The sequence below is a fragment of the Rhinichthys klamathensis genome, unplaced genomic scaffold (genome assembly GCF_029890125.1).
Source record: "Rhinichthys klamathensis goyatoka isolate OS25496 unplaced genomic scaffold, OSU_Roscu_1.1 h1tg000213l_1, whole genome shotgun sequence".
In the NCBI taxonomy this organism is placed as follows: Eukaryota; Metazoa; Chordata; class Actinopteri; order Cypriniformes; family Leuciscidae; genus Rhinichthys; species Rhinichthys klamathensis.
The window spans coordinates 543,758-561,505 of record NW_026606738.1 but is presented as its reverse complement, the minus strand read 5'-3'; the positions used below and the strand labels follow the sequence as shown (position 1 = coordinate 561,505).

General features: G+C 37.2%; 2 protein-coding genes across 2 annotated transcripts; one reads left to right on the top strand and one right to left on the bottom strand.

Moving 5' to 3' along the window:
• Positions 1-4,512: 4,512 nt before the first annotated feature.
• cldni (claudin i) lies at positions 4,513-8,023 on the top strand. The gene is made up of 3 exons (XM_056264050.1): positions 4,513-4,672; positions 5,792-5,924; positions 7,407-8,023. Exons 2-3 carry the CDS (start codon positions 5,793-5,795, stop codon positions 7,908-7,910), a joined length of 636 nt encoding a protein of 211 aa, XP_056120025.1. The 5' UTR covers positions 4,513-4,672; position 5,792; the 3' UTR covers positions 7,911-8,023.
• A 516-nt stretch (positions 8,024-8,539) lies between these two features.
• Positions 8,540-17,371, bottom strand: coro1a (coronin, actin binding protein, 1A). The gene is made up of 11 exons (XM_056264047.1): positions 17,234-17,371; positions 15,390-15,593; positions 13,315-13,437; positions 12,625-12,754; positions 12,141-12,322; positions 11,241-11,360; positions 11,052-11,156; positions 10,815-10,960; positions 10,645-10,702; positions 9,048-9,263; positions 8,540-8,916 (listed from the first exon to the last, which is right to left on the bottom strand). The coding sequence occupies exons 2-11, from the start codon at positions 15,585-15,587 to the stop codon at positions 8,827-8,829; spliced, it is 1,368 nt and encodes a 455-aa protein (XP_056120022.1). The 5' UTR covers positions 15,588-15,593; positions 17,234-17,371; the 3' UTR covers positions 8,540-8,826.
• Positions 17,372-17,748: the final 377 nt, after the last annotated feature.

Below are 17,748 nucleotides of genomic sequence, written 5' to 3'. Positions count from 1 at the left end.
GCTGTAAGCACCAGCACGCATAGATTTATGGATATCTATGCCACTGCCAGCACGCACGTCCCAGCCGGGTTCGTCACTTAGGCCTATTTGGTTCCTCTGGACACATTTCCGTTGTGCTCTGTGTTATTTGCAGCGCGTTTTCTGTATTTGAGTTGTGAGCTTTTGCAGCGCGTTTGTATTTGGTGGTGTTGTGAGTATTTGGAGCACACGTGTGTTGTGAAACTGATGAAGATGTTGTCTTAATTTGCGGGTGTTTTTTTTTATTTGCACGCGTTTGTTTGTATTTGCATGCGTTTTATTTTATTTGCATGTGTTTTTTTGTATTTGCATGTGTTTTCTTCAGTTGCAGCGCGGTGAGCTCTCTCGGCCACCGTACTTGTGGCCTATGTGACTATACAAAGGTCAAGATGAGAAGTTTGTGCAACCACTGCAGTTTTTGCATAGTCAGGGATTTTCTGGTAAACACCAGACGATGTGAAATAATAAGACCATTGTTAAGAGGTGTTGCGTCGAGGTGTCTTGCCTCTGAGAAGAGTTGATTGGCCTTGGAGAATGTTACATTTCGCCTATGGGGAAAACAGGAGGGGTGAATCTTACCAGATGTTATGTCACTTGGTTATTGCGAAATAACAGATAAGAACCAGGTATAATAATTGCAAATTGTATAATAATCTGATTTCTCTAGCTCTGACTCCTGACCTTCTTTTGCAGAGAAGACAATTTCCCGCAACATAAATTAAGAGAAGACAATTTTCCACAACATTCTCAGCTGGCCAGCTGGTACTTACCAAGGTTATTTTCGTAAACGAAAACTGAAACTAAGACTAAAACTATTGGTCAAAAAACACGTAAACTGAAATAAAATAGAATATCAACATAAATGAGAAACTAAAACTAAACTAAACTAACAACAATTACTGAAAAACTAACTGAAATAAAATAATAATTAACAAAAATAGATAGGCCTAATCGTTTTCGCAATTAATAAGCTCTCATCCTGTACCGGAAAATCACGTTTTTCCATTTCACTGCGCTACTTTATTTTTCAATGTAAACCATTTTTTAGTCTATATAGTAAACACGCGCTAGTCTTTTGCACTTGCAGCGTCTCGCGCATGACTACGTTCTAAAAACTTGGCACTCAAGTTAAAATAAGTTAACCGCCTCGATACCTCGCGCTTTTTCCCCATTCCACTGCCCGCGTCTCGCGTTTTTCAACGCAAAAACGCTTTCTGTGTGAACCAGGCCGAATGCGATTTTTTTTTTTTTTCCAGGATGGTAGGGGAAGACTCATGAATATTCATTAGGGAACTCATCCCTGATTGGTCTGGTGACCTACACCTAACCCCGCCCCTAAACATACCCGTCACTGGGGTTATGAACCGGGTCCGCCATTTTGCGGAGGGCAAGATTGCACTGTAATCAAATGTAAGTAAACGGGTGAGCTGCGTTTTTTCTGGATACAAACAAACAGTTTTTACATTTATCAACCGATTTTAGTTTGTATGTGGTGTACAAAAAGTTCCATCTCTAGTTATTTAAAATCTCGATAGTTAGACTTGTAAAATATTCTTTTTTTTTTAATAAAGAATGGTCAAAGCTGCAGGCTTGTCATGTATTTGGCTTTTTATTCTTGGATAAGAATGGTGAAGACCCCCATACTGAGATATAATTTAAGTTTTCTTATTGTGGAAAAAGCATTTTTTGTGATTGACCAGATTTTAGCAATAACAAAGATAACTGATGGATCCTTTATGATAATACATAGGCTACAACTATAGTGCAATGCAAATAGTAAATATAAAGTGAGAAGTAATAGTAAATAGTTTAGTCAATAAAATAAACAAATAGTATACAGCAAATAAAATAGTAATGAATAGTATAATTATATAATATCATAAGTACAATACAATCATAAAAATATTGATAATTGCATATAGTTTATTAATAATATTATAATAATAGCAATATAATAAGAAATATCAATTACAGAATATATACAATAAAAAATAAGTTAAATAGTGACATTTTAATATTAACTCTTTTTGATAAATTTCAGTTTTATTGATCAGTAATAGCCATTATAACAGAAGTAGCTTCAGTCATACAGCAGGATACAACGTTAAAATAGCCTAAATATAAAGTTATGAAACTTCACTTTGCCCTCAGCCAAAACGATTTACTAGGGAACCATTTATAGATTAATGAGACCAAAGATCGCCCGTTAGATATACACAAGACGAATTATTTCTCATGTTTAACCACTAGACTACAGACATCCCCGAGTCAGCGGCAACACTTCAGAAGCACTGGCCGAGGTACGGCTGTTCCAGGCGGGGTAGACGAGCGCTGAGCCCCGGTGATAGCATCTTACAAATCCGAAAACGTCAGATCAAATTTTTAAATAGGCGCTATCTTTATAAACAAACCACACATTTGAGCTTTAAACAACTACATTGTCGACTGAAAAACTATTAAAACTACATTTCGTGACACAATAACAGTAGTATTTTTAAATGTAACCTCTGAACATTACTAATTAAATCATGACCAAATACAACGAAAAACAAACGTTCAGTCTTGCTTGTGAAAGGTAATTCCTCGAAAGCTGTTTTCAATTGTGTGGCGATGTGTACAGCCCCAAACAGCGCACAAAACAGGCATTTTTCTCAACTCCCGGTATGAGAGGTAGGGGTATGGCGCCGTTGACGTACGCTCCAGCGGCCAATAGGGCGTCTATGTATTTATTATGTCTATGTTATGAACAATTAGCGATGAGTTCCCTAATGAATATTCATGAGTCTTCCCCTACCATCCTGGGAAAAAAAATATCGCAGCCCGAGTAGTGGGATGCTGCCGGAAGATATCTAGATATACAGCCCAGGCAGTTTTACGCCCCTGTTGTTCCTGATGCGTCCGTCCAGTAGGGGGAGGCTGTACAGCGACACGAATTGAGGTATGTTAAATAATCTGCTAAAGTTATTGTTTTTTAGCAATGATACAACATTTACTATTTATAAACGATTAACTAGATAAATCTAGGGTAGGTAGATATCAATTTATTTATGTACATAAATGGATGGGTCTATAATTTATTTCGAGAGACAAAAAGTTCTTGACGGTCAGGTTGATGTTCTGTCTAACCACGTGTATGTTTAACTGTCCCTAATTTTCTTTTTAATTTTCTTTTGTTGCCTGTCTTTAGCTTGCGTGAGATGGCATCTTCTGGTAAGACCCTGTTTACTCCTTGCATTAAAACATGCTCCATGTGGTTTCTGGGGCAACAGGAAATATGTGAACTTGTTTTTTACAGTTTATGGCGTGAACACACAAAAGACACATTTATAATAGGCATAATATATACGGTATGTATGTAAATCTCTCTCTAAGTAAAGAGTTGAACTGCACACTCACGCAAATATTTTGATTATTTCCAACGTCATACATGATAAAACCCACATTAAAAACTTTTCCCATATGGTTTGAATGTAGATTCTGGTTTAAGTTGTTTCTTATAAATGAGATTATCTAATTTATATCTTAATATAATTTTTTCTTAAAACAGCGTACTGATCTGGACTAAAATGTAGGGTATGTCCATGAATTATAACTATCCCATGACAGTGTCTCATGTAGACTCAAGATTATTTTCATTTTAGATTTTATCAATCAATGCATTTTCAGGTATAACTAAAACTCATAGTTATTATGTTTGCTGATGACATGTTCTAGATTTAACAGTAGAGCAATATTCACCGCAATAATTGTTTGTTTTTTTGGGGGGTGGGGGGGTAGTTTTTGTTTGTTTTGACAAAAAAAGAGCGAGACAATGATGAAATAAAAGTCAAATAAATAATTTACATAAATGGTGTCATTGGAATTTTCCTCATGAGCATCAGAATGACATATAGTGCATTACTATATATCAGTGCCTCATCAGCAATACTCTTAAGTTCACAAAAAAACAGACAAGAGAGAGACTGTGAGACTGAGTGTCGTGTCGTAATCTTTCTGATACCTTTCCTTCTCCTGGCTCTATTTTTGTTGTCTTTTTTCCAATCTCTTATTAACATAGTTTTTTTTAATGAATCCATTCTTGCCTAACACAGCTGTGTTATGACGATGTGTCTCCCAATCCCGATGTTTCACAATTTAAAGCCCACCCACTCTAACTTGTTTATATTTGACTGGGCAGAGCTTATGAGGAGAGGTTGTGAGGTTGTTTTTGAGATGTCATTGTGACAGAAGATTCAAAGTAATTATGATTCATAGTATCATGATGCTGGACCCTCCTGAACGCATGTTTCCATTTAGTTGCACGGAAACGTGACATACAGTGGGGGGGAAAAAACTAGTTGTATGATATTAGTGTATGTATGAATATTTTGTTTTTGAAGAAAAAAAAAATCAAACATGGACCATCTCTATTTAAAAACCAGAGGAAGGTGATATAAAAAGGGGTGAAGAAAGCAGTAGAGTGAAAAAGAACAAGTCCAGGCTGGCCTTTTCCTCTTTACCAACCCGCCTCTGTCTCATACCCCACCCATTGCATTTTTCTTCAAAAGCAGCCCCACATCCCAACACCTTTATTAGAGGTAACCGTTTGGTAAGGTGGGAGACAAACTTAAAGACGAACCGAAAAGAAATTGTCTTCAAAGAGCTACAATAAAAGGTAATGTTCTAACTTTTTTTTCCCTTTTTGCGAGTTTATATAAATTATTTAATATAAGGTGGTGCCTTTGTGTATTGTGTTATGTCCATGAAGTATATAGATATCCATGTTTAGATGGGTTTTTTTTTTAACTGTATGACATTGTTAAAGATTTTCATGTTGTCTTTGTATATAACATCATACTTGAAGCACGTCATATTGAGAAACAAAAGAAACAGGTAATGTTTCACTGTGGACTTCTCTTTCTGTTAATATTGTAATAATTGTTTTAACTAAATTCCTCACTCATTCATGATTTTAGCTTAGTTAAGAGCAGAATTATCATTGCTTAGATGGAAAGAATACAATTTTAAAGGAGCCGGGCAGCATGTTAATCGCTCAGAGAGCTGTTGAATGATTCACGGTAAACTAAAAGCAGCCACAAATACCGTTAGTCATTTTGCTGGTGCCCACACACCACCTGTTCACCCCTTCCCTGTCCATCCTTCTCACCAATCTATGGTGCTTTGTACTGAGTAGGAAGATAATACAGTGCACTATAGTGGACTACGGGGTCTTAACTACAGTCCACACATTCTAACAGCAGTTTTATGAATCGGCCAAGAGCAAATCCTTAGGAAATATAAGAGAAGTTCAGAGAGATCGATATGAATAAAAAGCCACAGACATTTGGGTAGCGGGTGTACAGAAATAAGGACAGTTCAATAAAAAGTTTAAAAAGAAATGTCCTGCATCCGAATAGAACCGAATAGAATAGAATGAGCGGGACCTGAGACCCCTCTCTGGGAGTGGCAGTTCACTTTATCAAGTGTAGATAAAGATTGTTAGAACCTGTTGAGACTTGAGGCTTTTGCTTTATGATGCGAGTTTTCTTAGCGCTGATGTTTTTTTTCTGCTATAGCCCTAAGATACAAATTCTTGTACGGGCCTGTCTAAAGGGATGAGTCATTGAGTTTCTGTGCAAATATGTAAGCACTAGACTAGAATATTACAAAACATACCACTTATCAATGACACAAACAGGCAGTAGTGAACAGGAAACTACTGGTTTTGTAGCCGACCTTTGCCATGCCATTTTTTGGTTTTTCAGTTTTAACACCATCTTCCTTACTCTTTCAGAATGGGCTCCTCTGCTGTACAGATCGTGTGTGTGGCACTGGGAATTTTAGGTCTCATTGCTGCGGTCGTGACCATTGCTGTTCCAAGATGGAAGGTTTCTGCCTTTATTGGTCAGAACATTATCACTGCACAGGTAAACATTTCGGTTAAAAGAAAAATATTATATATATAAAAAAAAAATATATATATATATATAGATAAAGAGATCTTTAATGAAAAAAATCTTCAGAATGACTGAAGATTAGGTCATGTCAAGCAAAATGATACAAAAGCACAATAAAATGAAAATTTCAGAGACCGTGATCAATATTCAGAGCCGTGATCAATATTCATCTGAAGTATGTTTTCAGTGTTGTTATTGCTAATACAAACAGTCAGAAACTGTTTTCATTAATTAAAAAAAAGCTTACATAAAATAAAATATAAATATTAGATGAAAAACTTTTTTAAAAAATTAAATGAAAATGAGAAATGTTGCTTTGGCAATCAACTGAAACAAAATCACTGAAATAATTAAAACTGAAATTAAAATAAGTAAAGGCTAGATAGAAATATTGGTAACACTTCAGTTAAGGGTCCAATTCTCACTATTAACTAATTGCTTATTAGCATGCATATTATTGGCTGTTTATTAGTATTATATAAAGCACATATTAATGACCTTAATCTATATCCCTTAATCCTACCCAATAGAGTTTATTGAGGGAAAAGTCATAGTTAATAGTTAGTTGATAGTGAGAATTGGTCCCTAATCTAAAGTGACTGAAATATATTTGTAAAAATAATAATAAAAATGGCACAAACATTTTTTTTTTACTAAAATTCCTAGATAATGCAAATATAGTGTAGCTTCATCCAGCATGTATACACATTCACAATTGTCCTTGACGTTGTGTGCACCCTCTGTTAAACAGAAGTTGACGTGTATGAGAAGAAGGCATGACGTGTATTTAAAGTCGGAATGACACAAGTTGCAATATTCTTTTCTTCCTTATTGTGACATATATCCAACAAGTGAAACAGCTTCTCGAACAAGAAAAATTTAGTAGGACAGGACTTTATTTAGTCAATTGGGATTTGATTGGATCGTTGGATGGTTGTGGTTTGCTACTGCTGTGATGTCATGTGAGTGACAGGTTGATCCCGCCCTCGAGCCAGTAAACATGTAATCAGAGAAGAGATGCCGCTGCAAGAGGAAGAGGAAGTTATTCTGATTAAAGATTACGAGGGCACATGAATTTAAAATATGTGCACGGAAATAATCATTTATAATAAATACAGCAATATTCCATAAAAAAAAAAAAGATTTTTCCATGAAATATTCCATAAAAAAAAAAAGATAGTTCATTTTGATTTCATGTTGACTTTAATCATTCTAATAGATTATATAATGTATCATGCATATTCTACAGAGAGATGGAGACTGTGTACTTAAGTGTATGGAGCAACATTCGGTTATTAAAAAAATGATTATTCTTGAAAGAATTAGCCTATGTGGATGGGAGGGTATATTTCATATTTTGTTATTTGACGATATCTAAAACTAACTTCCCTCAGGCCATATTTTCCATGAATAATCTGTAATAAAGCTAGATAATTGTTTCTCTCCTCACAGGTTCAGGAGGAGGGCTTGTGGATGGAGTGTGTGGTTCAGAGTACCGGACAGCAGCAGTGTAAGTCCTACGAGTCGCTGCTCATCCTGAGCTCTGACCTTCAGGCGGCCCGTGCCATGACCATCATCAGCTGTATGCTCGCTGTCCTGTCCCTGCTCATTCTGTGCGCCGGAGCCGACTTCACCACCTGCATTGAGAACGAAGAAGTCAAACCCAAAGTGAGTCTGGTGTCCGCCATCGGGCTGATCATCGCGGGCTTGTTGCTGATCATCCCCGTCAGCTGGGCGGCTAGTAATATCATACGCGATTTCAACAATCCACTGGTCGCTCAGTCTCAGAAAAGAGAGTTGGGTGCATGTATTTTCGTGGGCTGGGGAGGAGGAGTCCTGCTCCTGCTGGCCGGAGGCCTGCTGTGTTGCTTCAGCAGACCCCGCTCTGGAGGATCGAGCGGAACAGCCAAATACTACAGCAATAGCGCCTCAGCACCAAGCAAGAATTATGTGTAGATAAAGAAAAATGTGTTAAACTAATAAGAAGTAGTCGCAGTAATTATAGCAGGAGTCTAAAATGGGTTAATGTTAGCAAGTAGTCTTTAGTAGTTGGTAGGAAAAGAGAAAAAGTTAAATGGGAAAAGGTCAAGATCTAGAAAAATGTAAATGTTACTTGTTAGGAGCATTCGTAGAAATACAATCTTTAAGCTTTTTAATGAATTAGTTTTATATATTTTACAATTTACTGCTGCGATTTCTCAGTGCAGCTAATAAACTATGCACTTGTTTATTAAAATTCAGGGATGGGCCAAGCTTGTGTCCAAAATACTTTCAGGTCATTGTATCTGTGCCAGTCCTTGGCATTTCAAAGAATGCTACTGAATAAATGCGGTTGTAAACTTTACAGTGTTTAGGCTACTTGGCCTATTTTTGAGTAATAACAAACTGTTCAAGAACTTTTTAGGATATGGGAATCTACTGCAAATACTGTACAGTTAGTTCACTAAGATTTTTTCTGTTTGTTTGTGTATTGTGTATTTGGTCATAATCATTTCTATTGTCTTTCATATATTTTCAATAAAACTGACTGATTTAAGACATTTGTGTGTGCAGAATGAACAATGACTTTTTGACACATAAATAAATCTTTGTTAAAATAACACTGACCTTTATTTCAAATCCTATAAAACATATATTAAAATGGGCTTAAAACAAATGCAATCACATTAAAAAAAAAAAAAAAAGTAAAATCCCTGAAGAGCAAAATTTGGTCTGCAATGGACTGCAAAATGGTATCCAATGAAAACATTTCACATAATTCTACAAACCTTTCTGATATGAACCTTTTACAATTTCATTATTCACGCATCTTACTGTATATGTGTCAATTTGCATATTTCTTTTAAAGCATTCTACTGGGGTCTCTCTTCAGCTAATTGCTCTCCAGTTCGCTCACTCGCTTGGTCAATTGCTCAACCATCTCTCTCAGCTCCTTCACCTCATTCTGCAAGGCCTGCACGTCCTGTATGTGAAAGAGAAAGAAAGCTAGAATGAGATTATTTGTGACAGAAACTCAGTTTTATATACAATTCACTATGTTTGGGGTTACATAAAAGGCATTAAAAAGGCTGGGGTAATTATCTGTTCTCGTACCCCACTGTCAGATTGTCGGTTGTTCGAGGAAGAGGATGTTGTGGCCATCAAGCTCTTGATGACTTTGAACTCTTTGTTTTTGGTGGTAGCCACAAAACCTTCTTTCAAGGAGATCAGGATTGGTTCCCCATCTTTACCAGCAAACCAATCATCTGCCTTTACCGATGGCTCTGGACCAATCGTGTCAGGGTAAAGGTCCTCTTGAAACAAGTCAGACTAAAGCAAGGAAAAGATAATGTTGGATTAAGATGCACTAAATCAACAGTGGCATTCATACACCATCATTAAAAAATTTGGGGCTGATACGATTTTTTGTTTTTAAAAGCTGAATTTTCGATCTTTAGAGTCACATGATCCTTCAGAAACCATTCTATGCTGCTTTGGTGCTCAAAAAAATGTCGATGTTGAAACCAGTTTTGCTGCTTAATATTTTTGTGGATTCCGTGAATTTTTTTTTCAGGATTCTTTGATGAATAACAAGTTCAAATGAACAGCATTTATTTGAAACACAATTTTTTTGCAAGTTGCAACATTATAAATGTCCTTACTATCTTTTTCAATTAATTTAAAGGTGCACTGTGTAATGTTTTAGCGGCATCTAGTGGTGAGGTTGCGAATTGCAACCAACAAAAGTTATGTCAGTGTTTTATTCGCTGACTTTAGCTAGCTTCTTTGCACGGAGAACAACATAGTGATGAAACGCGTTTGTCCATTGAGGGCCACTGTAGAAACATGTCGGCGCATTTCAATGTAAGGGGACCCGCGGTGTATGTAGATAGAAATGGCTCATTCTAAGGCAGGGGTGCCCAACCCTGCTCCTGCCGATCGACTGTCCTGCACAGTTCATCTCCAACCCTAATCAAACACACCTGCCTTTAATTTTCAAGTGATCCTGAAGACCTTAATTGGTTGCTTCAGGTGTGTTTGATTAGGGTTGGAGATAAACTGTGCAGGACAGTCGATCGGCAGGAGCAGGGTTGGGCACCCCTGTTCTAAGGTAATAAAAACATAACGGTTCATTAAGTAAGGTCTTTATACACCACTGAAAACATAGTTATGTATATGATATTGCATTTCTGTCAACAGATCCTACTAAATATTACACAAAGCACCTTTAAAGCTACACTAGATCATTTTCGGCCCTCTAGCGGTTAAAAAAGAAAATAGCATGCGTCTTGAGTAAGAATGGATGAATGTGCCCACATGGACACAGAGCGGATGGACAAATAAATAACTTTTTTTCTTTTAATTTTCTTTTTTAACAACCGATAATTCTCTGGAGGCCAGACATTTTTCATGATAAACAGTACATTTGTCTAGTTCATTTGCAAATTTCTAGCTGCACTCTACCCACAGTCGGATTTTAGCTGACATGCACAGGCAAATTAATGATTAAGAGACATATCATAATATCATTATTATAGGTTTATCATAAGGGTATTTGGTTAAAGTAAAGACATGGTTTAGAACATGTTTTTGTTTTTTTCTCCAAAAAGTTACATAGTTACATATCTTTCAAACAAACAAACAAAAATCTTATTGACCCCAAATGTTTGACAACATTTAAGCCTATCTTTGACTTTAAATCCAAACTTACCTTACGAGGCACAGTCATAACAATAGGTTCACACTTTCTCTCATGAAGTTTATAGAACCTGAAATAAGTATAAAATAATCAAGAATTTAAAATGCTGATCTTTTTAAATGTTTGTGGGACAAAGCAACTACACAATGGGCATTGGTGAAAGAAAGGCTGGGCGTGTTTACCTTGCAATCTCACACTTGTTGACTTCCAGGCCTCTCTTAGGCATGTAGCCCATGCCCTTCTGACTCTCTTTGCTGCTGTACATGGAGAGATAGTGGACGTATGGAGCCTCGTCTGTCACCTCAAAGTATCTGATGCTGCTGTCACCCTGTCAAACCATATGCACTTTTAGCACATACAACTTCATAAACAAATACCTCTTCATGATCATACAACTTGAACTTGTGTTAGATCCTTGCCTTGCCACAAAGGTAGACTACACCAGTGTCAGGGTCAAAGAAAGGTAAGAGCACTCCACTGCTGGTGTCCAGCTCCTGCAGAGTCAAGGGCTCATCCAAGTTGTTCTGCAACCACAAACAACACACTTTTGTGAGTCACTTGTTTGTAAAACTGAAAAAGAGAGCTTCTGAAGCACATGATGTACTCACAGGATCCCACAGCGCCACCTGCCGCTCACTCATGCGGCTGAAACCGGTGGTCAGGATCTTGCCATCAGAAACAAACACAGCTCTGATTGGCCTGGAACCTTCATGAGGCTTGTCCTTCTCCTGAAACACACATATACACAGAGAGACGTCGCATGAGCAGTGAATAAGCTGGCAGAAAGGAAGGTGTAAGAAAGAGACACTATAATAAGCTATAAAAGAACACTATAAAAATGTTCAGACTGCAAATTGGAATAAATGAAGGCATAATTTGAGTTAAATTGATTTAGTTAATTACTTTAAATGCATTCACTGGATGTAAAATGTTAAAAGACCAAAAATGCAGTCACATTAACTGTTGTTTGAATTTTCAAGGGGCGAAACCAAAGTAATTTCAAAAGGAATTCATGCAATCAGGAATTTTGCACAATGCAGATTTCGCAACAGTTTCAAGTTGGATACAAGGATTCACAGCGTTGGCTAACAGAAAGCGAGCTGTGATTCATAAATGACTGATGTTACTGCAGCTTAAGAAAACATTAAATTAACACTAAGATTCCCTGTAATTACTGCGGCTTTAAATTATTCAGTATCATGTGCTCAATCTCAAGTTTTTTAATTCTTGCATTAACATTGAAAAAAAAAAACACTGATGAAATGCTTTAAAACGACATCAAAAATACATGGAACCCAACAACCAACTATAACTGATATTTTTAAGTACAGCAAAATATGCATCCAAACACCACTAGACAACTACTTGCTAGATGTGACTGCAAAATCAATGTGAATGGTAAACAATGCAAATACATTACTTATTTATGCCCCATACATTTTTTTTAATCATTATTCACTTCGATTAGCATTTTTTGATCATGTTTTACATTGAAGGGATGCACGCACATTGATGACGGAGCCCTTGCGGGGGTCGAACACTCGTAGTTTCTTGTCCTTGCAGGCAGTAAGGATCTGAGAGCCGTTTCTGTTCCAGCAGGCGCTGTAGATCAGATCAGTGTGCACTGAGTCAATGCGCAACCCTGCCTCTCCACGAGCCACATTCCACAGGATGACCACGTTATCACAGCCTGCAGACAGAAACCAAGAGAGAAAGAAAGACAGAGAAGGCCGACAAGGTAAATCAAGAGTATGGGGGAAGGAGGAAGATTGATGTGGAAGAAAGAGAGAGAAAAAAATAGAAACGTCAAATTTATGATAAACCTAAAGAAGTGTGTGAAGAATCAGCAGAGGGTGCCACCATTCAACTGTAAAAGTGGCCTCTATATTGCACGAATGAGTACATGTTCTTAGCCATGCATACATAGGTGTAGTTCAAGACTGTATATAAATGCACTTTTGGCTGTTGGGTGGATGTCTGATGTTGGTTTACCTGCACTCATTAGCACATTGTGGGCAGTTGGGTGCCAGCTGAGGATGCCCACACGTTTGGAGTGCCCGTCCAGCTTCACAACTGGGTCCTTCAGGGGCGATATGAGACCCCCCTCTGGAATCTCCCAGATCTATTACATAACAACATTGACCTTATGTTATAATAAGTGTGAGTTAGATCATAATTTTCACACCAGTACGGTTTCCACATTCAAATTTGTTATTCCGGCATTACAGCTGGTTGGATGCTAGATGGAGCAATTTTAAATAGAAAATAAATGAAAATTAAATTATTAATTTACACACTTAAAAGATTGAACGTGTTTGTTGTCTATGAAAAGTACCTGTACACATGAGCATTATTTAACATTAATTAGGATTGATATAGGCACTGGTGTTTCATTCATAATGTTCCCCCTTTAAACCGGTATATATTTTCATACCGACATCATCCCACATAACCGGTATTACCGTATATATTGTAGCAAGCCTAATATGAGCTGCTGTTTTGTATACATAATTGTATTATTCATTAATTGATTTGATATTTATGTTAATCGGTAGATGTGGATGGCACTGGTCTGATAATTATGGATTATATTAGCATTTTCACTTTAGTACGAGTATTGACTGTTTTGGTGCATAAATGTCATTTGATCAAGCCAATAAGCTAAAGGCACATGCCACTCACCATGACACTACAGTCTTCAGAGCCACTGGCAATGATGTTGTCATTATGTGGGCAGAATTCAATGTCCAATACGGGTCCAGTGTGACCACAGACAGTGGGCTGGGACATGTCGATGCGACCCGTCTAAAACACAAATTAGAGACCCAGAAGGGACAAATGGGTTACTAAGGTAAACCTTGGTATGAAGGAGCGAAAATACAAATGTACAAAAATAGACCCTTCAAATGACTAAACATAGAATATGAACTCTTTGAAACTTTGACCAACAGAGCAGAAAAAGAGCAGGAGAGATCTCAGACAGATGAGGAGGGCTGTGTCAGCTGATCTCAATTTTACAGCCATGCCTTCAATTACGCCTAATAACTACTAACCCGTTTAGAGAGTACAGCACCGTGCATGAGTTCCCATCATGCACACGGAGAGCACATACACTCTGCAAAAATCTTATTGTTAAATGTGAGTGTTGTGTGCAAGTCCATGTACAGGAACAGTCTTTAAATGATTACAGGGGCTGCAGAACGTAAGTAAGAACTTGAAAAAATGAATGGACTTAAGCAGCATGGTTACTGTTAAAATAAAATATAAATATTAGTTGAAAAACCTAAACTTAAAAAACTTAACAGAAAATTAGAAATGTTACCTTGGCAACTAATTGAAAGAAAATAAGTTGAAGTAATAAAATTACTAAAACTTAATACTGAAATAAAATAAAATAAATTAAAGCTAAATAGAATTATTTAAAAGATGAATAGAAAAGAAAAAGGAAAAGTGAACATATAAAAATAAAAGACAATTCAAAATATTAATAAATACTATACTACTATACAATATCCCTGATACTATATTGTTAATATTACTGAATTACACTAAAATAACAGTAGACTAAAGATTATTTAATTATTGTCAGAGAAAGTGACTGGTTAAGTTCAAATTACAACAAATTCATCTTTCCCTAAAGGGTCTAACTAACTTATGGTACAATGGGGTCCAAAATTCTGAAACCACTAGGTCTACATTAATATTTTAATTTAATCCAAAATATGAATTACAAATTCAGAATGACAATTTTTTTAACATGAATTTCATATTCCCCCCTTTAATGACATGCGTGAACTTCACAAGTGTGTACAAAACCTGATTATCATGTTATCAGTCTCAAAACTGAGCTTTTAAAACTTCCTCAAGCCACCCAAACGAAATGAAAGGGCTTGACTCGAATTCTCGTGTTCATTGGGAAACAATGGCTGCCATTGAGCAAAGCATCGAGTGTAAGATGCACAGCAGATTTAATATGACAGAACTCCCATTCATTCTCTAGCATAAGACCCAGGAGTGCAGACAGAGTAACATAGAAACAGAGGACCAGAGATGATGGACTGAGAAGATGAAAAAGAAAGAAAGAAATGACATATGAAATAAACTCTACAACAGCAACAAAAAGAGGAAGACAAAAAATAGTTTCCACCATATTGCCACCCCCACATATGAAAGGTATTTTGAAAATATCAGAAAGCTTTATGAAGTAAAAGGTACATAATCAAATTTTGAACCAAGCCGATCACAAGAAAAAAGCAGGCACATCAAGTCTAAGTGGCAGCTGTCCTTTTCTCATAGTTTTTGTCACTCACTCAATCTGCAAGCTGTCACCACATCCTGTGCAGGGTTGACAGCAGCACACTCCAAATATGGCAAAAACAAGATGCAAAGAAGCAGAAAGAGAAGAGATGCTAGGTCTGGTGACACGTACATATGAAACTCAACCTTGAACTTCCTTATTTAGACAAACACTGCATCACATATGTAGAGTTTAAAATTCAAAGACCTCAGAAGATCATTTGAAACAGGTAATGGGTTAAAACTACAGTTGAACCTAAAACTATCAAGTCCAACTAACTTAATATCTTTATCTTAATATTGGCATCTCCCTCTCTCTCTCTCTCTCTCTCTCTCTCTATATATATATATATATATATATATATAATCAAACCTTGAATGAAGGACAATATATACCCACTCCCCACCAATATGAACACTGCAATTAATTTGAGCTTAATGAGTGCTTAATCTGGATGCACCTTGCTCAGGGGCAATACAATAAAAGCTCCTCCACCACTGGCATCCACAATCATGGCCACAAACTTGGGGTTGACGGAGCAGAAGTTGCTGTCCCAGGTCATCTGGGAGATCCTGATGTCATCATAGCACTGGTCTGCCTTCACCGCCTGGCCAAAGACATGGCGGAACTTACTGGTCCTGACCACCTTCCTAGACATGATGACCTGAGGAATGACAGAGGAGGAGGAGACAGGGATGGAGAGAGAAAACACATAAATATGAGAAACAACTGGAAAAGCAAATTAAGTATGATGGTTTTCATCATTACTTTCAAACATTCGGTAGCTCAAACAGTAGAGCATGGTGCTAGCAATGCTATGGTTGTGGACTTGACTCCCAGAGAATGCATGAACTGATGAATTGTATACCTTCGATGCAATGCAAGTCGCTTTAGATAAAAGTGTCTGCCATATACATAATTGAAAGTCGCAGGTTTTCTTTTTGTGGGTTGAAAAATGTGCATCTCAATAAAGGCAACATGGTTATATATTCATTGAAGGAAGCTCTTTTTTGAGGTATTTCTGTATTTGTAATTTGTGGTGAAAATGGCTGACTACAATTCCTGCATTTGATGGTGATCTGAACTCTTCGCTGTTGTCAGTATGTTTGCACTCAAGTTGAATTCTTGGTTTAATAACTAAATTCTCTTGAATTTGAACGAATTCCTTTAAATGAATAGTTACATATTTTTTTCATCTTTCTATGTTTAAAACAGTGTGTAGGCAATCAGCCCCAAGAAAGAGGAAGGAAAGAGGAAACTAGCATGAAGTAAATGAGAAGGAAATGCTACTTCTCTAAGTCTGTTGCCACGTTGTTTGCAGGTTTTAGTGATAAAGCACTTTGCTGTATACCCTCTTCTCATCTATATCTCTCTCTTTTTGATGCCCTTTTTCATGTCTCATCACATCAAACGCAGTCTTGTGCATAGGCCTATGCTTAATTAGTCGACTAACAAATGTCACTTTCATTTGCAATGCATCACTGTATGCTCACAGAAATAATCTGAAAAATGAAAGATGCAAAAGAAAGTGAGCATTAGATAGACGGAGAGAGGAAACTTGTAACTGGACTAACACCACAGCAACTTTTGGAGCGCAGGAGATGTGCAGAACTTCAGTTACACCACATCCTTCCACACAAACATGCTGCTTCAGAAAGACTGTACAAATGTTTCCATTCATTTAACTTCTATAATAATCCTGACTGAGACTGGAGGAGGGGGAGGGGGGGGGGGGGGGGCAACTATCCCTTTAAGGATTAAAAAATATATTATTTTAATGAATTTAAATATTATTATTTTTTTTACAGTTTATCTGTTTTCTATATCTATTTCTTTCTAGCTCGTATTGAGCAAACTCTTATATAGGCAACAATATTTGCAACAATCTGGGAGAATGAGTGAACAACTCGGTCATATCAGCTTCACCTTTATCTGGAAATACTGTTTAGTTCTCTTACAAAACTTCCTCAAATGTTTAACCGTACCTTGCCACAGTTCAGAAAAGCACAGACACACTTAGCAATGGAAGTTCTCGTTGAAACAGTATTAAGGAACAGTACTAAACCGAGTAAAAAGACTGAATGTATTAGGAACGATCTGCAGATTAGGGCTGCGTCTCAAATCCTATTTAGCAAAACAACATTTTAGGCCGTATAAGAGCGTCTAGGCGCGCCCAACATGCTGTCTAGATAGTCAGCTTACTATGTTTTGAGAGGCGGGCAAAGATGCAAAGTTTTGCACGGTTACCAAAAACACCGTACAGGAGCACAACACACCATATGATGATGGGACGGGGCACTGTACCTGAGAACTGTGGCTGGGAGGGACTCTGGCTTCTGAGGCGAGAGGATGAAGCGCTGGGCTCGTTTGACAGATGGAGAGAAGCGGATGAATGCCAGCAGTTATGGCCAGATCTCACTGTAAAGCATGGAGGAAGTGAGAGTTTAAGATGTAGATGAGAATGGGAGGTGTCCTCGCTTTATGTTTCCTTTTAAAGTGATTTACGTTGCATGAAGCTGAACCCCGCTTGATCTCACACTTTATCGTGGTCATAGCAACACAAACGAAACGGGACGTGCGCGGGCATAAAGTTTGCGGTTTCACACTCAAATTTTCCTACGCTTTGTTTTCTAACAATAGGCAACTAAACGCTAAAGTAGTTAAATGCAGCATTAAAGTTAACGCCCGTACAAACATTTGCATGCACCTTTTCCGCCAAAATTCCGTATTTCTGCAATGTTCAAATAAAAGTTTGATAACTTGACATAAGCCACAAATTTTGTCATCCCAAATAATAAATATTGCGATAGCTTCTTCCA